Consider the following 26,668-nt stretch of genomic DNA (forward strand, 5'->3'; position numbering starts at 1 on the left):
TACAAGATCCTGTAACTTAATGGGCTTCTCTGTTTTCCCGCTAGCTTGTTTAGCTTTCACAACCATGTCAAAAGTTTCATTTTTACAAAGTTCATCTGGAAGTCAAGTTAACCCAAGTTTTGGCTCGGATTTGGAAAGATGAAAAGTTCAAGAGTAATATTGCTGACGGTGCATGTTGCATTGTTTTGCGAATCAGTTTTAGTGTTTGGATTTAATGTTGATGTGGATGATCCAAGAATTTTCCGAGGACCGGCAAAATCTCTTTTTGGCTTCTCAGTCCTGAGTCATCACACGGGCAGCGGTGATTGGTGAGTACTTTTTAAATTGTAGTTACTCAAAAGATTATCAGTGTTATTACACGAGCAGCAGTGATTGGTGAGTAGTTTCTTAATTCTAGTTGCTCAAAACGTTATTGGTGTTATGACACGACCAGCGGTGATTGGTGAGTACTTTTTAAATTGTAGTTACCCAAAATATTATCAGTGTTATTACACGAGCAGCAGTGATTGGTGAATAGTTTCTAAATTCTAGTTACTCAAAATGTTATTGGTGTTATCACACGACCAGCGGTGATTGGTGAGTACTTTTTAAATTGTAGTGACTCAAAAGATTATCAGTGTTATTACACGAGCAGCAGTGATTGGTGAATAGTTTCTTAATTCTAGTTACTCAAAATGTTATTGGTGTTATCACACGACCAGCGGTGATTGGTGAGTACTTTTTAAATTGTAGTTACTCAAAAGATTATCAGTGTTATTACACGAGCAGCAGTGTGAGTAGAGAGTAATTTCTAGCTACTCAAAAGATTTTCAGAAAAAAGTATGTCAGCATGACAACTCCTGATGAAGAAATCTTCTTATCTATCAGTGCAACACTCGTACAAATTAGAGTCAAGTTTCATAAAGCCTGTAATCACAAAAACTTGCTAAGCTCCGAATAGTAATGCTTACCAGGAACAGGTTACCAGCCAAAATTACATTAAGTTTCCTTTGTTGTGGCTGGTGCCGCACTCATTTGTTGCTTAGCAAAGAAATTTGTATTTTTTGCTTAACAGCTTTATGAACTTAGGCCCAGTCAGGTTACCAGCCAAAATTACATTAAGTTTCCTTTGTTGTGGCTGGTGCCGCACTCATTTGTTGCTTAGCAAAGAAATTTGTATGTTTTGCTTAACAGCTTTATGAACTTAGGCCCAGTCAGCTAGGTGTTTCTGATTAGCAGTGTTGGTTTGAATCTCCCAGTCTTGACACTTATGTCCTTAAGCAAGACACATAACCATTGCTTCGTCCTTCAGATGGAACGTAAAGTTGTTGGTCCCATGCGTTCTGAACACATGTAAAAGAACCCAATGCACTTATCGTAAAAAGAGAAGGGGTTCGCCCTGATGTTCCTGGCTGTGGCTGCTGAATGCGCCATAGCACCTTGTGAACCCTTTTAAGGTGCTACATAATTGGGTCTCAGAATTCATATCTTCAAAAATCTTTTTGTATAAATGTCTATACTAAGCGCCTTGAGTACCTTGTAGGTAGATAATAATAATAATAATAATTTGGGGGGCTAATGGTCCTTACTCCCCGTACTCGCAGCTAGAGCTGAATTGCGAAGGACGCGGCTACAACGTGTTCGAGAAGCAGGCATGCAAGGGCGCATTCAGCTGCCAGCCACATCAACCCATTATAACCACGGAGCACAGCCAAGATCAAAAGTGTTTGATTTTTTCCTGAGGGAGGAAAACCGGATAGTCTGGAAAACCCTCATGGCACCGCAGAGAACCCATGCACAACTCAACTCACATACATGGCCCCGACTGGGAAACGAACCGGGGTCACCTTCTTGGTGAGAGGCGAGCGCTTTACGCACAAGCCAACCGTGCCACCAAGATACATGCGCGTTAAGACTTTTATATTATTATTGTTATTATTGTATTATTATTTCCTTCAGGATTTTAGTTGGATCTCCTAACAGCACATCAGAATGCCAAAAGGAGAAGCTAGCAGGTCCCTCCGGAGCACTCTACAAGTGTCCGTTATTATCATCAGACGATATCTGCCAACAAATTTGTGTTGATGATCAGGGTAAGTTACTCTGGAAACTTTCAAAGCAGAACTGAAGACACTGCAGGCCAGGTTGCCTTAAATAATAATAATAATTGTGGCTTCTTATATAGCGCACATGTCCGTCACCCAGTGCCGCTCCTGGCACTTTAAAGCCATTGGACACTTTCGGTACAGCAAATAAAATAAAAGTTCACAGATTTACAAATAACTTACAGGGTTTACACAAGGTAATGGTGAAAGACTTCTCTTTAATTATTATTCCATAAAATGCTTTACTTTTTGAGAAAACATTAAAACAATATCATTTCTTGTTATCGAGACTTACAGATTTTTTTTAAACACATGTCATGACACAGCGAAACGTGCGGAAACAAGGGTGGGTTTTCCCGTTATTTTCTCCCGACTCCAATGACCGATTGAGCCTAAATTTTTACAGGTTTGTTATTTTATATAGAAGTTTTGATACACGAAGTGTGGGCCTTGGACATTACTGTTAACAAAAAGTGTCCAATGGCTTTAACATACAGTATTTCCTGCTGGATGTGGGACTACTTTGAATTATGAGACCTAATTCTGATAGCACCATGTAATGCTTTACAAGGTACTGTGGCGCAATTTGCTGCCGGTCGGACCAGGAACACCGGGGCGAACCCCTTCTCTTTTCAATAAGTGCACTGTGTTCTTTTACATGCATTACACAACACATGGGACCAACGGCTTAACATCCCATCTGAAGGACGAAGCTATGGTTAAGTGTCTTGCTTAAAGACACAAGTGTCACAGCTTGGGATTCGAACCCACACACAGCTGATCAGAAACACCAGAGTTTGAATTTGGTGCTCTTAACCTCTCAGCCACAACACTTCCATGAAACGCTCTAGTAATAACAATTTCCTCAAATGGTGCCTTTAACCAAGGAGAAAATGCCTTGGTGCCCTTGCCCTTTCATATACGAAGCATGCAGGCCTGCACTGCTCTTTACACTAGTACATGTATGCTGTGTCTAGTTTCTTAGCTTTGAATTTTATCATTGTTCTTGGTTTGATTGGCAACATATTCGGCCACTGCAACTTGTCCAACCATCACATGGTGCTATTAAGGAATAGGTTTCATACTTCAAAACATAGCTCCACAGTACCTTACAGGAAAATACTGAATGTTGAATCGCCTTGAGCATTACTGAGTGACAGATATGAGCGCTATTTAAGATGCCATTATTCATGTTATTATTATTATTATTATTGTTTGTATAACATCTTTCAACTCGCTGTAGCGCTATGAGTAATGATTTTTTAGTATGTACGCTTCATGAGTTGATATACATGTATAATTATAATTAATAAAGGCACTGTACACGTTTGGGAATTGTCAAAGACCAGTGTTCTCACTTGGTGTATCCCATCATAAGCATAAAATAACAAGCCTGTGAAAATTTGGGCTCAACCGGTCATCGAAGTTGCGAGAAAAAACACCCTTGTTGGACGAATTTGTGTGCTTTCAGATAGGAATAAAAGACTTCTACATCTAGCTAGAAGTCTTTTATTATTTTAGTGAGAAAATACCTCTTTCTCGAAAACTACATTACTTCAGAGGGAGTCGTTTTCCACAATGTTTTATACTATCAACAGCTCTCCAATGCTCGTTACCAAGTCAGTATATTTGTTTTGAGTAATTACCAAACGTGTGTACCTTCCCTTTAAAGGCACTGGACACCTTTGGTAATTGTCAAAGACCAGTCTTCTTACTTGGTGTATCTCAACATATGCACAAAGTAACAAACCTATGAAAATTTGGGCTTAATTGGTTGTCGAAGTTAGGAGAGAATAATGGAAGAAAAAACGCCCTTGTCGCACAAGTTGTGTGCTTTCAGATGCTTGAATTCTGAGGTCTCTTATTTAGCTCATATATATAGAGAGAAGTTAACAGATATTTTGAGTAATTATCAATAGTATTTAAATGTCTTTAGGGGGAACTGACCAAATACAAACTATAAATAGATTATTTTGTTTTCAGATAGTTGTGTTTTTTGTTTTGTCAGGAAACAGAAACTTTAGCTTGCCTTACAGAGGCGTTGTGGAGGAAAAAGTCAGCCAGTTTCTTGGAATGTCGCTGATCAGCCAACCTGGACCTACTGGCATGATGGACAAGATTGTGGTAAGTAAAGGTCAAAGGTCGAAGGTCAAGAGGTCATAGCAGGTCAAAGTAGACTAATTGGGATATCAGGGCCCAATTTCATGGCTCTGCTTACCGTCGAATTCTGTGCTTACCGTCGAATTCTGTGCTTACGATCATTCTTCGCTTGCACAGCAAGTGCATAATTTTAGCAAAAACACAAGCCAAAATTCCCTGCTACATGTAACCCGTAAAATATGCTTGACAAAAGCACAGCATTCCTTGCTTCCGCAAGCGCCACTTCTTTGCTTACAGAAAGCAGAACCATGAAATTTGGCCCTATTTTGGATATTATCACAAAGATTTTTGAATTCACTTCCTGAAGACTTCGGACCAATGCACAACATCACTCTCTTCCAGCAGAAACTTGAAACACACTTGTTCTTGCTTGCTTTGTCGTCAATTTGACAATACTTTTACTTAACTTCTAGTAGACCGGCGCCTTAAAGGCAGTGGAAACTGTTGGTAATTGTCAAAGACTAGTTTTCACAGTTGGTGTATCTCAACATATGCATATAATAACAAACCTGTGAAAATTTGAGCTCAATCCGTCATCGAACTTGCGCGATAATAATGAAAAAAAAAAAAAACCTTGTCACACTAAGTTGTGTGCGTGTAGATGGTTGATTTCAAGACCTCAAACCCTAAATCTGAGGTCTCGAAATCAAATTCGTGGAAAATTACTTCTTTCTCGAAAACTATGGCACTTCAGAGCAAGCCGTTTCTCACAATGTTTTATACCATCAACCTCTCCCCATTACTCGTCACCAAGAAAGGTTTTATGCTAATAATTATTTTGAGTAATTACCAATAGTGTCCACTGCCTTTAAAATGGTTTACAGTAAGGTGTGCCTTACAAATACTGTATTATTATTATATTATGGTTTAGAGCACCGAATTCAAACTCTGGTGTTTCTGATCAGCAGAGTGTGGGTTTGACTCCCCTGCCGTGACACTTAAAGAGAAGGTACACGTTTGGTAATTACTCAAAACAAATATTAACTTAAAAAATGACTTAGTAACGAGCATTGGAGAGCTGTTGATAGTATAAAACATTGTGGGAAACGACTCCCTCAGAAGTAACATAGTTTTTGAGAAAGAGGTAATTTCTCACTGAAGAAATAATAAAAAGACTTCTAGCTAAAAGTCTTTTTTCTAAACCCTTATAAGGTGCTACATATTGGGTCTCAGAATCCATCACTGCAATAACCTATCTTTCTGAAAGTTTGTATATTCTCAGAGCCTTGAGTTCCTTGTTTGGTAGATGCGTGCACTATATAATACTTCGATATAATGTTCACATTTTTACAAACAAACTTTTTCTTCTCTTGACAAGCTTATTAAACTTTTGCATAAGAGATTCCAAAATGTACAGAGCAATTACTCAAGAAATGTTTTTCTCTTTTACAAAATTACTTTGTGACTTGATTCTTCCTTGGTATTGTTTTGTTTGTAGGTTTGTGGTCATCTTCGAGCTAACACATACTTGGTTTATTCTTATGCAAATTCCTACGCTGGAGTATGTTACAATGTCGAAATGAATTCCACTCTAGAAATTCAATCTGTGGAGCAGATACAGCCATGTCTTTCAGGTAAGTGCGTATAAGATTAGAGGACTCAAACTCTGGTGTTTCTGTTCAGCAGAGTGTGGGTTCAAGTCCCGGCAAGACACTTAACCATTATTGTTTCTTCGTTTGGATGGGGCGTAAAGGCGTTGGTCCTGTGTGTTGTGTGATGCACATAAAAGAATAATAATAATAATTAACCGTATTTATATAGCGCATATCACTAAAACAAAGTCCCTATGCGCTTTAAGGAAAACAAAATAAAGAAAGAATGAACCATCAAAGAAAGTTACTGAAAAGCGTTGAAAAGATGAGTTTTAAGGCGTTTTTTGAATGTGTCAACTGTGGAAGCATCCTTGACAGACTCGGGTAGGCCATTCCACAGTTCAGCTGCAGCTACTTGGAAAGAGCGAGCACCATAAGATTTTGTAACGGGTGGAAATGACAAGAAGAGACCCAGTACACTTATTGTTAAGAGCTGCTTAAGCACAAAAAGTAGCTAAGCAAAACAAAATTACGCTTACCAGAATAAGGTTACCAGATAAACACAAGTACAATTTGTGACTGGTATCCTACTCATTTCTGCTTAGCAGATAATTGTTATGCATTATATTTGCCTAAACAAGTAGCTCTATGAAAAGACTACTTGACAAATTTGTTTGCTAAGCAAAAATTAAGTGGGGCACCAACAACAATGCAAACTTAACGTTATACTTGGCTGATAACCTGTTTCTGCCTAGCAAAACTATTTAGTGCTTAGCAACATTTTGTGCTTACAGGCTTTTTGAAATTGGGCCCAGGTTGTTAACAATCTCAGTGATCAATACTATTTGCAGAAAGTGGTAACTGGTTTTGGTGTATGGCTGGAGCTAGTGCCCACTATGCTGTGGATGGGGAGACTCTAATGCTAGGTGCACCAGGAGCATTCTACTTTAGAGGCAAGTCTTATCTTATTTGATACATCATTCATTCAATTTGTTTAATTTCATATATTCTTAAATAGTTTGCAGTACGAATGCTAAACATAAGTTTTGAACTGCCTCTAGCTTTCGGGCAATCTCTGTGGTCTAGTTGGTATGACACTGCTCTAGAATTGCAAAGGTCCTACCGTCGATTTCACAAAACTCTTCCTAACTTAAGATTGATCTTAGGACTTAGGACGAGTCCCAACCCTGCACTGTAGCATGCAGACCTTAAGATTAATCCTAAGTAAGGACGAGTAACTGGTCCTAACTCGAGATAAGACGAGTCCTAACTCTTAGTGAAATCGACCCCTGGGTTCAAATCCCACCCAAGTAATATGCCTGTGATTTTTTTTTCACAGAACTTGAGAAAATACTGAGTTTACAGTGCTAACACACATGGTGTTAAGGATAAAACCAAAATGAATTTAATTTATTCTGGTTGTGAAGCCAAAGATCTCAGAAAAGCGATCTCAATAACTGTACTAGAACCCAATGGAGAGAAGACAAGGAAGGAAGTTTCAGTTTAAGATGTCAAAGGAAAACACTCAGAATTATTCCAGGGAAAGCCCATGCAGTCAAGTAGAGACTTAAAAAACCAATCCCACGGCAAGCGCAGAATATCTGCGCCAGCTGTGTTAGTATAGAATTCCTACTAATGTGAAGTATGCCTGCACACATGCCAAAATCCCCGCTAACCCGTGATGTGAGACCTAAGCGCAGAGTTCACTGCGTTCGCAAGCGCCGATTCTTTGCGTTACGTTGTTTTGGGCTGAAATGTCCTTCACTATTCTCCCAAAGTGATAGAATTTAGACAATATTTTGTTCTGTTTATCTGTATCATAAATTTATGTACACATGTACTCCGTGATGCTTCTTGCCCTATAGGTTCTGTAATTACCCAGCGAGGATCTCAGACAGTTTTCTACCAACAATCTATGTGGAATTTTCCAAGTGAATTTCACCAATACCCTTCGTTAGGTGAGTGAGATTTCATAATGATAAAAAATGGTATCTGTTCATGCACACTTACTGGTGACATATAAACATGAGTGCGCAAATAGTCTTGGTGCAAGACGTTCTCATTTTCCTTTCACACACAGCACTGCCAACTAACCGACAGCGCCCTCATCGCCAGTAACAAGAAACGTCTTGCACCAAGACTAGCCGAAATTAACCGGTTATATAAACAGAGCTTCAGCTGGTCATTATTAACCGTTTAAATAGGAATAGCAAAACTGTCTGAGGTATTTATAAATTTGGTTTTTAAATTGTTTTGTGTAATGACAGTATAATGTGGTCAGCGATATGTGGCAATTTCATAAAGCTGTTAAGTAGAAAATTAAGTAGAAAATTCTGCTTAGCACATTCCTAGACTAAGCAAGAAATTGCCAGGGTACCAATGGTAACTATATTGCTAAACAATATGTTTGTGCTAAGCAGTATTTTCTGCTTAGCAGCTTTATGAAATGGGTTTGGTGTAATTGTTTGATTGACAGGCTACTCCTTGACCTCGGGTCATTTCTCCAGCCCACTGGCTGTAGAGGGAGTCACAGGTGCGCCAAGATACGCAGATTTAGGACGTGTCTATATCTTTGATTTGCATGAAAGAGCGGTCACCAGGGAACTTACAGGGGAACCGGTTAGTAATTGAAACCTACAACTAATTTAGTTTAACCCTTACACCGATGTGAATAAAGCACTGCATTGACCCCTTGCCCTCGCGTCACACGCGGCGACTGGTGCCACGCTCACCATGTTGGTAGTTAGGTTTACGTGTATTAACGCCGCATCGTCTAAAATGCGCACTTCACTGCATAACGCACAGCATGCATAGAGTTATATATGAAAGCGCACAGTGAAATTGCCCACCAGTATGGCGCATTCAAGATTTTTCTGACTCTGTACTTTCCGAATCCTGTTAACAAAAATTCAAAGGCTTATTACTCGGGTGGGATTCGAACCCACGACCCTTGCAATTCTAGAGCAGTGTCTTGCCAACTAGACTACCGAGATTGCCCGGTAGCTAGAGGCAGTTTGAATCCTATAAATTAGCAGTGAGTAGCGGTGGCACTGAGAAGAGCTGGTCAGGGCACACTGATCGAAACGATGAGCAGAATCCAGCTCTTCGCAGAGCCACCACTACTCACAAAAGAGATTTCTTACTTGGTGTCTTCGCAAACCTTACTTAGTATGTTTCCAGCTTGCATAGCCTTTAATTAGGTCTGTTCTTACTATAATAATTGTTGTTTATATTGATGAGGTCAATACTTACTTTGGTGCCATAATGGAGGCTTGTTAATTATTGTTGTTTTTTACCATAATAATAAGGGAATCAATGTGTGGTGAAGAGGATAATTTTACAGAGACAAAGTCAAGGTAAATTATAAAGAACCAGGCCTCGGCAGGTTTAAACCACTAGTTGAAAACCGATTCAACACACTTTGATTCCCATTCATAAATACCTTTTCGGTCAAAAACATCAACACTTTTTGGTCAAAATGTAAAATAAATGCAAAAATTATACTTGTTAAATGATTTCTTTCAACACAACACCCCTCCAGTCATGAAATGGTAAAGCCCTCCGCCGCCCTCGGGTAAACAACTCCTTATAAGGGAATGTTGTGCGCGTCGCGCGTATCGCGTGATGTGGCACAACTGTTTCAGCCATTGCTCTCGACCAATAGGAATGAAGAAACTGTCTTATAAGAACAGGTGCAAGGTCGTGTGTCATGCCCATGAGTTAACACCTTTTACCGGTCATAAACAAAGGTTTATACACACCCACGTGATATATTCCAATAGGAATAGCGAAACTGTCTGAGGCATTTATGAATTGTCGTTTATGTTGATTAGGTAAATACATACTTTGGTGCCAGCGTGGAGGCCGTTGATCTCAATAATGATGGATATTCAGATCTTTTGGTTGGAGCTCCTAATTATGCAAAGAAGCAAGATGAAGGATGTGTCTACGTCTACATCAATGAGATGGTAAGATACATGTAGCTCCTGCAATTATGTATGGTTGGAGAACAGTTTCATAAAGCTGTTCAGCAGATAATTCTGCTGAGCAAGTTTATTGGCTGAGCAAGAAATGACAGAGGTACCAGTCGCAGAAATGGTAACTGTATGGTGTTCTGGCTGGTAACCTATTTTTGCTAAGCAAAAGTATTTTGTGCCAAGCAAGTTTTTGTGCTTATAGCTTTGATGAAATTGGACTCATTCATGACCAAGGGTGCAATTTCTAATGGACCTGCTTAAGCAAACATTTGTGCTGAACAATTTTCTGCTAAGCAAAATTCAGCAGAACACCAGCCAAGTATTGTTAATGAAATGGTATTTGAGGTGGTAACCCTTTTGTGGTAAGCAAACTTGTTTTGTGTTTACTTACTTGCTGTGTTAAAGCAGCTCTGTAAAAACTTAGCTCTGGCTTTTTGCAGTATAAAACAATAATAATAACAATTTGGGAGGCTAATCATCCTTACTCGCAGCTAAGAGCTGAGTAGCGAAGGATGCGGCTACAACATGTTCGAGAAGCAGGCAGTGATAGGAAAACCCTTGTGGCACAGCAGAGAACCATCGCACAACTCAACTCACATATGGCCCTGGCGGGATCGAACCAGGGTCACTTTGGTGTTAGGCTAGCAGCTTTACGCATAAGCCAACCCTTCCCCCAATGGTTGGTATTAGGGACCTTATCCTCTGTACAATAATAGCAATGGTTTAAACTTTGTTTGAATGTTTGTCTTGCAGGGTGATTTACAGCTTCAAGTTAAACTCCATGGATCAAATGCCATAGGGGCACGCTTTGGTTCAACAATCAAGAATGTTGGTGACTTAAACTTTGTTTGAATGTTTGTCTTGCAGGGTGATTTACAGCTTCAAGTTAAACTCCATGGATCAAATGCCATAGGGGCACGCTTTGGTTCAACAATCAAGAATGTTGGTGACTTGAACAAAGACGGTTATAAAGGTAATCTTAATACTTACACTCTGATCTTAGTGTATTTGTTTTTACGTTCTACATTTCAAGGCAAAGTATACCTTTGGTTCTGTAACCGTTCCATTGTTTTAATCCTATATAATTTTAGATGTACCCAGTAAAACTAACCTGTTTGTTAACATTATATGGACGCGTTTCTTATAGCTTTTCTTATAGCTAAAATTGTTCAACCCCAAAAATCTTATAGCTATCGTCGATAAGCCGGAGCGAATATGTCCACGCAGGAAGATTAATCCCAAGTACACAATCTGAAAAGCGTTACTAACAGTGACCCTCATCAGATTCAAATTCTGGACATAAAACTTAAAGACCCTGGACACTATTGGTAATTGTCAAACCCCAGTCTTCTCACTTGGTGTATCTCAACATATGCATAAAATATTAAACCTGTGGAAATTTGAGCTCAATTGGTCGTCGAAGTTGAGAGATAATGCAAGAAAAAACTTCTTGTCACATGAAGTTGTGAGCTTTCAGATGCTTGATTTCGGGACCTCAAGTTCTATATCTGAGGTCTCGAAATCAAATTCGGGGAAAACTACTTCTTTCTCAAAAACTACTTCACTTCAGAGGGAGCCATTTCTCACAATGTTTTATACTATCAACCTCTCCCCATTACTTGTTACCAAGTATGGTTTTATGCTAACAATTATTTTGAGTAATTACCAAAAATGTCAGCTATCTTTAAATCTTTTTACAGAACCACTTTACTTTGAATTGAATTGTTACTTTTTACTATCAAAGGCTTCTGTAGACTTCAACCAAAAGTTTTTATTGTCATCCTTTATAAGAGTGATTACCAACATAAACCTTCCCTTTAACTCTTTATCATCTTTATACTGTGTGACCTTTTTTGTATTGTTATTACTTTGCCATTAGATGTTGCCATTGGCGCACCGTATGAAGATGAAAGCTTTGGAGCTGTCTACATTTATCATGGGACAAGTTTTGGCATCAACTCAAAATACTCACAGGTGATAAACCTCAATTCTTTGAAACAGAATTACTAAACTTTATTAATTGATACTTAATAATAAAGAGTTGTATCCCCTTAAGGTGATCCCCTGGCTGCCGCCTCTCATATTGTTTCGTAATTTGGGTGTGATCCCTGGCTACACGGCAGTTAACGGTTGTATGGCTTCTGACTGGCACCCCAAAACCGAGACTTCTAGCCAGAAGTATTTTATTCCTATCTGAAAGCACACAAATTTGCCAACAAGGGTGTTTTTTCTCTCATCATTTTCTCTCAACTTCGATGACCAACTTAGCTCAATTTTTCACAGGCTTGTTATTTTATGGTTATGATGGGATACACCAAGTGAGAAGACTGGTCTTTGACAATTACCAAACGTGTACCTTCCCTTTAAATGAAATATTATATTTTGTTCAGCGGATATCAGGAAGAAGGTTTGGCGTAACAAGTTTTGGGACGTCCCTCTCTGGCGCTCAGGATCTGGATGGGAATGAGTATCCAGATTTAGTTGTGGGAGCTCCTCAAAATGACTCAGTTGTCTACCTTAGGTAAGAAGAAGGATTAAAAAATAATCCAACCATTTAAAGGGTCATGTTGCCTTGGGTCGGTCGAGTTGGTTTATGAAAAGCGTTTGAAACCGTTCGTTATGAACTGCTAGTAGTTAGAAAGATGTTTTAAAAGTAGAATACAATGATCCACACAAATATGCCTCGAAATTGCTTGGGTTTTCTTTTACTTTCCGAACTAACACGGTCGGCCATTTTATGGAGCCAAAAACTTGACTCCACAAAATAGCGTGCCATGTTAGTTCACAAAGTGTAAGCTTTCTACCATCATTGTTTTGAAACTGAGTGAGCTTAATGTAAATCTGTGGCAATGTGTTGTGTGTCCTACAAAAAGTACCCAGACCCTTAAAGTTTATTTATTGACATAACAAAACAAACATCACCTTTTTTTCTTGACTAGGTCTCACCCTATTATCAACATGCAAGCCAGCATGACGATATATCCCAGCGTTATCATTAAACAAAGCACAGACCCAACCAACGTGCCTGAAGTCAGTGTCTTTGTGTGTTTCACCTATAGTGGCATCAATGTGGGTGCCAGTCAAGGTATAGTAGTTCTTCTTCTTATAACATTCCTTAATGAAGATCTGAGTATCTCAAACTGCTGCCTTTGACCGTGCACAATCATCAGGTATCTAGTTGTCACCGTGTTGATAATAACAAATGATAAGTCGTGGACAAATTGTGTTTTATCGACCCGGTAGTTTATTTGCACTCAGCGAGGAGCAGGTGAAAAATGTTTACTGGGGAAATCACTTCAACACAGTAGGAATGTACAGGAGTTTACAGGAGTTAACAGGAGTCTACGGCGGCATACAGATATAACAACAGAAATCGGCAATGAAACTAGCTGGGGTTGACTACAGAAAATACGGCGAGCTTAACCAAATGAAACCAGGAAAAGAAATGACTTAGGAATACCGGTTGCGTACAGAACTATGGGCTTGCCACACCCTAAACAAGATTCCTAAGATGCCAGCAGGCGATTGACTGTGGTCACTGAACTGAATAAGCTGATAAACGTAAGAGAAACGTGTAAAATAAACAACAATATAAACGCATCACCGGTGGGAGATCAGATGACAATAAAGCTGGTTGATTGTTTGTTGTTTTGATAGTTTGTAATACTTGCTCATTATCTATTGTTTTTTTTTTTAAACCTTTTAGCTCTTTTTAAATAATCTTTTATACTGTACATGTTCCAGTGCAATTCAACCATATCAGTTCACACTGTTCGTTCCTTTGTCATGTTTTTATGAAATAAATCATTCAACATATTGATGAAGCACTGTGTAATGTTCATTTATGTACTTGCTAACATTTCCTGGCATTGCAAGGTGATAATAATATTCTAAGATCTTACTTTGTCTTGGATTATCCCACCAGCTTTTGACTATTCTTTGGAAGTAGACTACCAAGTGTCATCGATCCTTTCATCTCGGGTTAATTTTGTCTCTTCATCGACCGCCACGTTGGAACGCGTACAGACTCTACGTCATAGTGTGGAACATTGCAATAATCATACACTGGTTCTCAAGGTATGTAATTCACAATATTAATCATAATCATAGTTAATTAATTAATGTTGCAGAAATCACAGTAATTCAAAATGCAGAATACAAAATGTTATAATAGTATAGTCAAATTGATAATAAAAGTAAATTTTACAAAAGTGAACTTTAAAGAAATGGGAACATCTAGGTCTGGGGAAAAGCAGCAGCTTTTATTCCCCAGCCTACGGACGGACAGAGAAATTGACAACAATACATGCTCTTTTAAAGCCATTGGACACTTTCGGTAAACAGTATTGTCCAAGGCCCACACTTCGTGTATCACAACTTCTATATAAAATAACAAACCTGTGAAAATTTAGGCTCAATCGGTCATCGGAGTCGGGAGAAAATAAAGGGAAAATCCACCCTTGTTTCCGCACGTTTCGCCGTGTCATGACATGTGTTTAAAGTAAATCCGTAATTCTCGTTATCGAGAATTGATTATTGTTTTAATGTTTTCTCAAAAAGTAAAGCATTTCATGGAGTAATATTTCAAGAGAAGTCTTTCATCATTACCTTCTGCAAACCCTGTAAGTAATTTGTAAATCCGTGAACTTTTTTTTTCTGTACCGAAAGTGTCCAATGGCTTTAAAGGGAAGGTGTACATTTGGTAACTCTTAAATGTACATGAAATGCCAATTAAAAACTTACTTGATTAGAATAACAGCAGCTTTTGATAGTATTTTAGAAACATATCTCACCTCGAAAATGTGGTTATGCAAAAGGCTATAAGTTTTTTATGCCCCAAAACTTGAGAAGCATTTCTCAGCTTGTGTATTTCTATTAGGGATTATTCATCCTGCGTGGACATACTTGCCCAAGATTCATTTTCAGCGATATCTAAATAATGCGACCCCGTTTTGAAATGAAATGTTCACATGTTAGTTTTGTTGTATATGTCTACTTTTAAATTGGGCAAAAACAATCAAACGATTCCAAAAGCCAAAGGTATAATATGCTCTTACAATAACAATTAAGAACAATTAAATAATACATTCATACAATTTTACATTTTCTCTGTTTTCTTGTTTTAGAAAAATGTCAAAGATCTGCTGAGTCCAATTCCTGTCCGTTTATCCTTCTCTTTTGCTGACAATTCCTCTTCATTTGCACCGACTCTAAACCCAGCAACTTCAGAAAGAATTACTAAAGAGGTAACTTAAACGTAGTATACAGGATTGGTAAAACGGAAAAATTAGTCTCGTGTTTTGTGTGATCAACAAATACATGACGTATAAAGACCAAGTCACACTGCAGTGGTAACGAAAATGATAGCGATCACGACGCAAAGAGAACACATTCTATTGGTTGGAAATGCTTCACGCAGTATACACCTCAGACACATTCAACCAATCGAGGGCGTGCATTGTTAACATTCTCGTTGCCGTTCTTGTTATCGAGGTCTGTGTGACCGAACCTTTAACCTGTGCGAATTTGACCCTTATTATCTGTTGTATGGGTCACAGTCAGAGATGATGCATGATGTTTTTTCTTTCTGCAGATTGGTTTTGGTCGAAGCTGTGGAGATGACGATACCTGCCAGACTGATCTACAACTTGTTCAGAACTTCAGTCAACTGGACAGGTTTGTCCTCAAAATGTTCAATCTTATGGTAAAATTAGCACTTTATACAAAAATAATATTGTCATCACTTTCTGTCCATCTAACACAATTTTGTAATGTAAATTATTTTGTTTGTGTCTTAACAAAGAACAATATACTGGACCAACAACCTTCGTATTAAAGTGTTGGCGCTCTACAACTGAGCTTTCTAGCCCTATTTTCGAGGTCTCCCTACTAGTCAATATCTTTGTTCAGGTGTGCCAGTCAAAAGCCATATAAGAGGGTGGCCGCCGGACAAAGGGCTGGTCAGCTCAGGTAGAGTGCTCCAGTCAATTTTTCTTTGTTTAAACCCAAGTCATTTCAAATTTATTCAGCCATAAATTCCCTCTTTGTATATCATTACATTAAGGTGTTGGCTAGTTGGCTGCCGATGTCAAATGTTGATGAGGAACATAATTGCTATTTCAGAAAAATATTTTACGATATTTTGTGATATAATTAATAAATGTTAAGGATATACTTTTCTTGATTGCAGTGGTCTTGATGTGATATATCTTGACGGTCATTCTAGTATTAGTATCACTGCTGAAGTAGTCAATAATTGCTATTTTAGGAAAATATTTTACAATATTTTTGGATAACCTCAATGTTAAGGATATACTTTTCTTGATTGCAGTGGTCTTGATGTGATATATCTCGGCGGTGATTCTAGTATTAGTATTACTGCTGAGGTAGTTAATAATGGAGAGGAAGCTCATCAAGCTAAACTCATCATTAATCACCCGAGGACTGTAGTCTTTGAAGGAGCTTTGACTCTAGAGGTAAGATCCAAAAAAACACTTCCCTTAACAAATTTCATGGAGCAGAAAATATTGCTCAACAAATTTCAGCTTAGCAGAAATGAGCAGGATAGTCACAAATTGTACATGTGTCTGATCCAACAAATTGAACATTCATCGCAAATAAGTAAATATAGTCTGTCCAGAGCCAATAGGCTCATCATGCTGGTGTTTATATCCAGTTTCCTTGGCAATAACGGCTGAGAATATTTCTATTCCCCCTGGACTTGATGCCAGTCCACCGCAGGTTACTCATAGCTCTAACCGGCACCCATCTGTACTCCTGGTGGAGTGAAGCAATTATGATAAAGTGCCTTGCTCAAGGACACAAGTGTCGAGACTGACCAGGCCAGGATTTGAACCAACATTGTGTAAATTACAGAACTTGAGTCCACCACCCTAAACCCCACGACCACGACACCACTCTCAAAATACCCCACTTTGCTAATAACAGAATGCAATTATCTTCTTTTTGCTGGACAGTGAAGTCTGATTTATGTCGCTAATGTGTAGTCTATGTTTTATTTTCCTTGCTGTGTGTGGTTTCCCCTCTTGTGCACCTTGAGCACCTCATTTTGGTGGATTTTGGCGGATTATTATTATTATAATTATTATTATTTAACTGTTATTACAGTATATAAGAGTCTCGGTGGGGATGCTTTCTACTTTTTAGAGTACCGATGGTTTGAATGTCAAGTGTGTGCCTTTGTATGACGATGAGGTTCCGTTCATAGAATGCAATATTGGTAATCCGATGACTGCTCAAGCAAAGGTATGGAACGCAAGTTTTCTTTGTTCACAACTCCAAATCATTTAAAAAAATACCAGTTAGTTTTTCCTTGTGGTTTTTTATTTGATAGCTGAAATAAAAAGTGGCATCCCCTTAAGGTGATCCCCTGGCTGCCGCTTCCCAGGGTATTGTTAACTTTATGGTAAAATTAGCTGCTCCACAGCAGCTAATGGTTGCATGGCTTCTGACTGGCACCCCTGAACAAAGATAATGACAAAAATATGGAGACTGCCAAAATAGTGCTAGATAGCTCAGTTAGTATGAGCGCACTGGCATGTTGATCGGGAGGTCTTTGGTTCAATTCCCGTCTTGTCAAGTTTTTTTTCAATCCCAAATCCCACCAGAGGCACGTTGCCACCTACTCCTGGGGCTGAAACAGGATTACCCCCTTCACAGTCCATAAGGACGTAGGCATGGGTATCATCAACTAGGAGCCACCTACTCCTGGGGCTGAAACAGGATTACCCCCTTCACAGTCCATAAGGACGTAGGCATGGGTATCATCCACTAGGAGCCACCTACTCCTGGGGCTGAAACAGGGTTACCCCCTTCACAGTCCATAAGGACGTAGGCATGGGTATCATCAACTAGGAGCCACCTACTCCTGGGGCTGAAACAGGGTTACCCCCTTCACAGTCTGTAAGGATGTAGGCATGGGTATCATCCACTAGGAGCCACCTACTCCTAGGGCTGAATCAGGATTACCCCCTTCACAGTCCATAAGGACGTAGGCATGGGTATCATCAACTAGGAGCCACCTACTCCTGGGGCTGAATCAGGATTACCCCCTTCACAGTCCATAAGGACGTAGGCATGGGTATCATCCACTAGGAGCCACCTACTCCTGGGGCTGAAACAGGGTTACCCCCTTCAAAGTCCGTTAGGATACAGGCATGGGTATCATCCACTAGGAGCCACCTACTCCTGGGGCTGAAACAGGATTACCCCCTCCACAGTCCATAAGGACGTAGGCATGGGTATCATCCAGTAGGAGCCACCTACTCCTGGGGCTGAAACAGGGTTACCCCCTTCAAAGTCCGTAAGAATGTAGGCATGGGTATCATCCACTAGGAGCCTGGCTTGTAGAGCAGAAGGCACTACCTTCCTAATTTTGTACAAAGCAATCATGGTTAATCGCCTTGCTTAAGGGCACAAGTGTCATGACCGGGATTCGAACCCACACTCTGCTGCTGACAACACCAACGCTTGGGTTCGGTGACCGCTCAATAACGACGTGCCACAATGTTTTAGATTGAGTCATAATATATGTATCTTCTTCTATTAACAGGTGATGTTGAAGATTCGTCTTGACATCAGTGCGTTGGCAGCAAGTGCCACAGAATTGAATATCTCTTTAACCATATCAACAAACAGTGAAGAAGTCATTATGGAGAACAATAATGCTTTTGTTAGTGTACCTGTCAATATACTAGCAGATATAATGGTCAATGGGTAAGTCACAAGGCCAAGTTATTGTCGGTCACGCGATGGTCGGCGATGGAAATCTTGACGTGCGATCATAAAAAGACACAGTTTTTAGGCCTCATCGATGACTAAAAATTGTGGTTTTCAGGATTGCGCGTCAAGACTTCCATGGCGCGACCATTGCGTGACGGACTATAAACCGGCCTACACCCAGCTATGCTAAACTTACGCTTCACTGCTTTTATTTAATCCTTTTAGGTTATCAATTTTTGGTAAACTTTTTGATGAAAGTCCTTCAAGTAGATTAATTTTTCAGCCCAAGTTATTATTTATTTCTCAATTTATGTTCCCCTCAAGGACCATTTGGCAATCTTGTAAATTCCTGATTAATATGATCCATGGTCGATTCATGTCCTTTTGCAAACTTTCATCTTGTAATTTTTACGATTTGTAGGTTCCTTACTCAGAACTAGGGGGTACCATCATACAAGAAGGCTAAATACCATACTCCGGTAGTCAGATTGGTGTAGTGGTGTCTTGCCACGCCTTCCACCTCTTATAGGAATTTGCTTTTAGAAGGCTAAATACCATACTCCGGTAGTCAGATTGGTGTAGTGGTGTCTTGCCACGCCTTCCACCTCTTATAGGAATTTGCTTTTAGAAGGCTAAATACCATACTCCGGTAGTCAGATTGGTGTAGTGGTGTCTTGCCACGCCTTCCACCTCTTATAGGAATTTGCTTTTAGAAGGCTAAATACCATACTCCGGTAGTCAGATTGGTGTAGTGGTGTCTTGCCACGCCTTCCACCTCTTATAGGAATTTGCTTTTAGAAGGCTAAATACCATACTCCGGTAGTCAGATTGGTGTAGTGGTGTCTTGCCACGCCTTCCACCTCTTATAGGAATTTGCTTTTAGAAGGCTAAATACCATACTCCGGTAGTCAGACTGGTGTAGTGGTGTCTTGCCACGCCTTCCACCTCTTATAGGAATTTGCTTTTAGAAGGCTAAATACCATACTCCGGTAGTCAGATTGGTGTAGTGGTGTCTTGCCACGCCTTCCACCTCTTATAGGACACTAGTTCGAATCCCACCGGGGGGCACTATTTGGATTAGGTTTGTTCAGTCCCTCACCTAAATTTCTTCATTGTTGTCTCTCTTCTCGCTTTGCTTTAAAGAGCATCGAGAACATCCAAATCTAATGTTTATCATTGTGCAAGCAAACTGAACACAAACTGAACTGAAAGTTTTGCTTTGGTTCCAATCAGAGCATCAACCCCAGCACAGCTAGTGTATAAAGAAGACAAAGATGTATCATCGTCTCACCAATACTTAAATTCCGTCTTAAAAGTCATCAAACACCTCTCCGATACTAGAGATACAACATCATCAAATCAAGATGGCTCTGGTATGGGTTCTGGCGCTGTGCAAATAGATCTTCAAGATCAGGCGTTGGGCTTCACGACCCCAAGCCCCCCTGGCGTAGGACTCTCTCCTAAACCAGACAAACCTCTCGTTAGCGAAACTGTGATTGGACCATCATTCAGCCATCAGTTTGAGGTAATTATAAATACCTTCAATTACACATCCTTTTTGATTTAAAGGCACTTGTTACTATTGGTAATTGCTCAAAAAAATTGTTAGCATTAAAACTTACTTGTTAGTGGTCAATGGAGAGTTGTTGATAGCATACAAATATTGACTGCTTCGAGTGCTATGGTTAAATTATGACTCCCAAGGTGATTCGCGGAGCGTTCTATTTTCCCGAGACGCAAATGTAACGGTCTGGGGATCACCGAGGGTGTCGTAGTTTTAACAATAGCACAAGTTCAAGTAGTCAATATTTGTTTTATAACACCCCAACAAATTATTTATCATCCTCGTACACGTAACGTTCGTACGCGCGTTTCAGATACACAGATGCACAACTGATTGGGTTCGAGGTGGGTAAAAAGACGTCTGGGTACTGCACGCCGTGTGATAGTCGTCGGACTATCACACGGCAAACGATGCACTATCACATGGCAAACGATGCACTATTACACGGCCGCCGTCTAGTAAAACTAAGACATATCATGTGATGCGCTCTAAACCAATGAAAAGGCAGAATATTTGTAAGGGATGTATAATATAAAACATTGTGAGAAGTGGCCCTCTCTGAAGTAACATCGATCAAGAAAAAAGTTATTTTTTCACCAAAATATTTGAATATGATTTTGAGACCTCAGAATTTGATTTTGAGGTCTAGAATTCAAGCAGCTGAAAGCACACAACTTTGTGTGCAAAGGGAGTTTTTTTCTTCTATTTTTATCTCGCAACTTTGGTGACCAATTGAGTTCAAATTTTCACAGTTTTATTTTTATTTTATGCATATGTTGAGATACACCAAATGAGAAGACTTGTTTTTGACAATTACCGAAGGTGTCCAGTGCCTTTAATGCCTGGTTGATATTTTGTACCCCAGGTTGTTAACATTGGTCCAAGTCGTATCCCCTACAGTAGTCAGGTGAACATCTCCATCCCATGGAGAACGCAGTCCGGTGATTGGTTGATCTTCATTACTCAGATCCAGGTAAGTTTGTCTCTTTACTCAACCCAAAATCATTTAAAATTTACCTATAGTCAGTTCCCCTTGTGGTTTGTTATTTGACATTTCAAATTTTAACACAAACACTTATCTAGTAGGACAATAACTGTGCTTTCTGTATTAAATGTACTTTACTGAGAGTCTGCTGACGATGGACAGACACGAAACATTGATACCTCCTGTTCTTTTCAGAACCACCATCACCATCTTCATGGAGTCACCGCAAATTTTCTAATGCCCAGTGTCTACTGCTTGGAGTTATAAACAAAATGATTCAGGCCAACTTGTTTAGAGTCCTGCTTAAGCAGAAAAGCTTGCTTAAAATTTCTGCATATCACAAATGAGCATGGATACAGTCACAAATGGTTCATGCAATGTGGTATTTTGGCTTCTTATCTTATATTCTCGACCTCATAAAACCTGGGTGTGTCAGCTAGAAGCAGACCTCGCATTGGTTGAGTGGCTATATATACTTCCTGATGATGGATACAGAGCATCATGTTGATGTCAATGAACTCATAATTTGGCAGGCATAATTTTGTTGTACTTTGAAATTGATGATTGATAACCTTTTTTACATCATCAGGGAAGGGATGGTATTGAAGCGTGTGACACTGCGAGTATTCTAGAGCAACAACATCGAGACATCTTAGATCACTATAAACCCAAACTGAAGGACGGATTGGACATACACGATGAAGATGAACAACAACTCAAGGACATGAATCCAAGAACAAGATTTGTGAGTTTATTCCTCTTGTTTAATTCCAAGTTTCCTTTTTTTTTGAATGATTATAATTTTGCGTTTCCCTACAGCCCAAAAGAAGTTTAAGATCAAACTTTTTCGATATGTTTTAAAGGCAATGGACACCTTTGGTTATTGTCAAAGACCAGTCTTCTCACTTGGTGTATCTCAACATAGGCATAAAATAACAAACCTGTGAAAATTTGAACTCAATTGGTTGTGAGAGAATAATGGAGAAAAAAACGCCCTTTGTGCACCAGTTGTGTGCTTTCAGATGCTTGATTTCTAGACCTCAAAATATAATTCTGAGGTCTCGAAATCAAATTCAAATATTTTAGTGAGAAATTCCTTCTTTATCAAAAACTATGTTACTTCAGAGGGAGCTGTTTCTTACAATGTTTTATACTATCAACAGCTCTCCATTACTCATTACCAAGAAAGTTTTATGTTAGTAATTATTTTGAGTAATTACCAATAGTGTCCAGTGCCTTTAAACCCAAAGAATTAGTACTGCATAATTATTTATCACACAATCGACTGGCAACTATATTGTTAGAGTTGACTGCTACCTCTATAGCCCTTTTCCAAGAGCTGTTCGAATTCGCTACCAGTGGCTACCAGTCTACCAGGCTACCAGTGGCTGCAGTCACCGCAACAAATCTGCAAGGGTTCCAGCGAGAAGCACTGCCAGCTATAAGAGGGATGGAGCTTTCAATCTCTCTCAGGACAAACTGACAATATTTCACCTTCATTAGCACAATATTGGGTGCGTTCGTTTAGCTTCCCTTGGTCTACCCCGGTGTGTGGCGTTTTTTTTCTTCTAAGACGAACGTGGGTAATTATCTGCACACCTTCATCTTGGAAAAAGAAAACGCCACACACTGGGGTCGACCCATGGAAGCTAAACGAACGCACCCATAGACAGCATGTACAAGCACAGAGCATGGAATTTGCAACCCACCCTCTCCAGGACAGCAGCATTGCTTGTAAGAGAGAACAACAATGCAAGATGTTAAAACCAGTTCCATTTGAAAGCAGTCCAACTTTTTAAATGAGACTATACTTTTACTTGTAGGACTGTGTGTCAGCGGAGTGTATTACGATCCATTGCCGTGTACAACCAATGCTGCCTACAGCTAGTGCAGTAATTCAACTTCAAGGAAGACTGTGGAAACATTCATTCCTAAAAGTAAGAACATTATCTATTGGAAAATAATGGATCACAAATCGCAGTTTGCCTGGGAGCCCCTCGTCTAAGTCTTTCAAAATTATACCAAATCAATTGATTCTTGGTTATGTGGGGTTTCAAGGTGTAAGAAACAACTGACAAGTTCCAGTTTAAACCAGTTGAACTGGTGTAAACTGGTCCCAACTGGTCCCGTTGAACTGGTAACTGGTTGGAACTTGTTCCTGTTGACACCACAATAATTACAAGTTGGCAACTACTGGTTTCAACTGGTTTCTTTTGCAACCAGTTGAGCTACCAGTTGATTTCAACAGGTACCAGTTGGACACCAGTTAATTCTAGTTGAAACCAGTTTGAACAAGTTGACTGTTTAACAGGTTTCAACTGGAATATTCACCTAGCACACCAAATTTATACAATTTATCTGGCTTGCATATATCCAATCTGTCCTATTTGTCAAACTTTGAAATCATATTTTAAAGAAGAAATTTACTCCACAATGTTGATTGATCGCCTTCATCATGATAATTTAAGTTCTTGTTTCATTTTTTTCAGTCTAGATACGGATTAACATCAATCATATCAGATGTTAAAGTCCAAATTAACAATCCTCAAGATCTATTGTCTCAGCCTGAAAACCACAAACCAGATAAAGCATTGGTAAGTTTTAAACAATCATCTTTCAACTCTCTTGCCTCGACCTTTCTTGTTTTCAATTCAGCATCAGTTGGGAACGTAATTGCATTCTGCTCTACCAGCCATGCTTCTTTAGAAGTTGCCTACATCTTTATGGACTGTGAAGGGGGTATCCATCCCTGTTTCAGCACCAGGAGTAGGTGGCAGCGTTCCCCTGGTGGCAGTTGATTTGGGTCGATGTTGTAATGTTAGGCGATATCTCATTTAAGAAAATTACAAATCAGTTTTGCCAACCGCTTACCAACCAATAAGATGCAACTTTTTGAATGGTCTGATGAACCCTAGCTGAGTATTTCTTAAAGACCATTTGATAATTGCTTAAAAAGATTCATCTTATCTAGACAATCTGTGTTGTCGACTGTCTTTTGCTGAAACATCCTCTACACTATAAACTCCTCCAGGATCAAAATTTGAAGCTAATTGGAAGTTGTGACATCTCTGATCGTCTTCAGGAGCATATACTGGTCCCACCCTGCAAAGTTTGAAATCCTGTTGGTTTTTGGTTTCCTGTTTACAGATAACTTTGACTGTATCCAGAGAGAAGATTGAAGCAGGTGAGATTCCTCTAGCCGATTGGGTTATCCCAGTCAGTGTAGGTCTTGGAGTCTTACTGCTAGCAGCAGTCGTGCTTGGAATGGCTAAGGTAAATACTCCTATTTTTCCTTAATAATTACTTGCTATTTATTAACTTGGGTTTTGTTATGGAATGGCATATTAATAGGCCACTGTAGCCACTGTTTGATGATGTCATGGGCTATAAATAAATTAACCACTCTCCGAGAAAGATATTACGGAGTCCTGCCTTCTAATACAGTATGGTGTCAGCAGGACACCAGTAATATCATTCACTAACAGTGGTTTCTTTATAGCCCATATGACATCATTATACAGCATGCCACAAAGCCTGTAAGCACAAAAACTTGCTTAGCACAAAAAACTTTTTCTAATAATAGATGTTAAAAATTAATTTGCATCAGGGATAAAGAATATTAATTTTGGTTTTTACCCATACACTGATGTGTGTTAGCACTGTATACTCAGTACTTTCCCAAGTCCTGTGAACAAAATATCACAGGCATGTTACTCAGGTGGGATTTGAACCCACGATCCCATGCATCTCTAGAGCAGTGTTTTACCAACTAGACTACCGAGGTTGCCCGGTAGCTAGAGGCAGTTCGAATCCTATCTTTTGCCAGCAGGTACTGCAACGATATAATAGATGTTAAATTTGCATAAAGAATATTAAAGAATATTAATTTTGGTTTTTAAGCAAAAATAGGTAACCAGCAGAACACGACACAGTTACCATTGCTGCAACTGGTATCTTGATCATTTCTTGCTTAGAAATTTGCTATTATCTGCTTAGCAGCTTTATGAAATTGGGTCCTGTATCTAGTTCTTTCCCCTACTTCAGTACATGTATCTCGGACCATCATCCACATCAACTTATTTTCTTCACAAATTCTATTAATTTATCTGATTGTTTATTTTTCTTTTTTTCTACTGCACAGTTTGGATTTTTCCGTCGCAACACAGTTGCCAAGATGAAGAAAAAACTTAATGAGGAAGCTGATGATAAACAAGAGATTAAAGATGAAGAGAAAGATGAACCTATGATGACCTAGTTCTATTAAGGCCATGGTTGCGTTAGTATCGGAGGTTTTCATTTTACTTAGCAAAGAAAGAAGATGCATTGATGACAAGACTAATCTAGGCCAAAATAAACTAAATAAGTGATGTAAGGGGTTGAACAAAGACAAGTTGACCATCAAGAGCAGGATTTGAACTGACAATCTCCGGATTAAAGGGCAATTGATGCAAAGAAATAGTTGGACATTGGAAGTGTCGAGGCGCAGCGGTTAAGAGCACCAAATTCAAACTCTGGTGTTTCTGATCAGCCTAGTGTGGGTTCGAGTCCCAGTCGTGAAACTTGTATCCCTGAGCAAGACACTTAACCATTGATTCGTCCTTCGGATGGGACTAAAAGACTTTGGTCCCATATGTTGTTTAATGCATGTAAAAGAACCAAGTGCACTTATCGAAAAAGAGAGAAGGGCCGGGTTCGCCCCAGGTGTTCCTGGCTGTGGCTGCTGTATGCAAATGCAACAAATGCGCTAAATGTAAACCCTTATAAGGTGCTACATAATTGGGTCTCAGAATTCATAACTGTCATTTAATAACCTCTCTTTCTTTTTAAATGTATTTACTAATTATTAGCATAAGTTGAGATACACCAAGTGAGAAGACTGGTCTTTGACAATTACTATAGTGGCCAGTGTCTTTAATATGAAACCCCTTAATCCAGATGGCATTCGTTAAATTCCTGCTCATGTAATATTTTCTTTGTTCAACCCCAAAAGTTTTTTATAATGATGCCTGTTTAAAAGAAAACTTATTCTGACTTATTAGTTTAAGCATTTGATCATTCGTTAATATGAAAAGTCCATTGCAGCAAAGAAAATATCATACCACTTTTTAGATGAACTAGTTTTCCATTATACTTACTTCCACCCACTGTAACAATGACACATACATCCTTTGAATATAGTTGTGTGTTTTGGGGTTTTTTTTTTTGAGGGTCTGGGTAACAAATGTTGTTTACAGTTGGGAAGAAACACATGATATGAAAGTATTGTAATAAGGAGAAACATGGTTTCTGAAATGGTTTCTTGATTGGTTTCTTTATCTTTGCAATCTTCTAGGGGGAAAATGCACTAGAATTGTTCTTCGGGTATAAGTAATATATTTGATGATGGATTCAATTCAGAACTTTATTGGTACATAAAATATACGTTTTGGATTTTCCTAGAAATTATCTGGATTATTTAGAAAGTTTAGATCTGGTTATAAAATATACAATAAATTAACTTTAAGGCTCCACAGAAATGTTAACCATAAAGCCTGGTTTATACTTCCTGCGAATGCGAATGCGATACGAATGTTGACGTCACAAATTCACAACGAATTATTCGCAGCAGTTCAACTCTGCTCAAC

The 26,668-nt window shown here is 39.1% G+C and overlaps 1 protein-coding gene across 1 annotated transcript; it reads left to right on the plus strand.

Moving 5' to 3' along the window:
- The first annotated feature begins 23 nt into the window (after positions 1-23).
- LOC117300374 (integrin alpha-9-like) lies at positions 24-25,756 on the plus strand. Its single transcript, XM_033784151.1, has 25 exons — positions 24-308; positions 1,939-2,072; positions 4,093-4,208; positions 5,683-5,818; positions 6,628-6,729; positions 7,642-7,734; positions 8,253-8,395; positions 9,610-9,744; positions 10,621-10,726; positions 11,633-11,727; positions 12,144-12,274; positions 12,693-12,838; positions 13,679-13,830; positions 14,880-14,999; positions 15,347-15,429; positions 16,085-16,229; positions 16,921-17,019; positions 18,326-18,489; positions 19,729-20,020; positions 20,925-21,032; positions 21,634-21,789; positions 22,868-22,981; positions 23,534-23,638; positions 24,192-24,317; positions 25,186-25,756. The coding sequence occupies exons 1-25, from the start codon at positions 139-141 to the stop codon at positions 25,297-25,299; spliced, it is 3,285 nt and encodes a 1,094-aa protein (XP_033640042.1). The 5' UTR covers positions 24-138; the 3' UTR covers positions 25,300-25,756.
- Positions 25,757-26,668: the final 912 nt, after the last annotated feature.

The sequence above is a fragment of the Asterias rubens genome, chromosome 15 (assembly GCF_902459465.1).
Source record: "Asterias rubens chromosome 15, eAstRub1.3, whole genome shotgun sequence".
Classification (NCBI taxonomy): Eukaryota; Metazoa; Echinodermata; class Asteroidea; order Forcipulatida; family Asteriidae; genus Asterias; species Asterias rubens.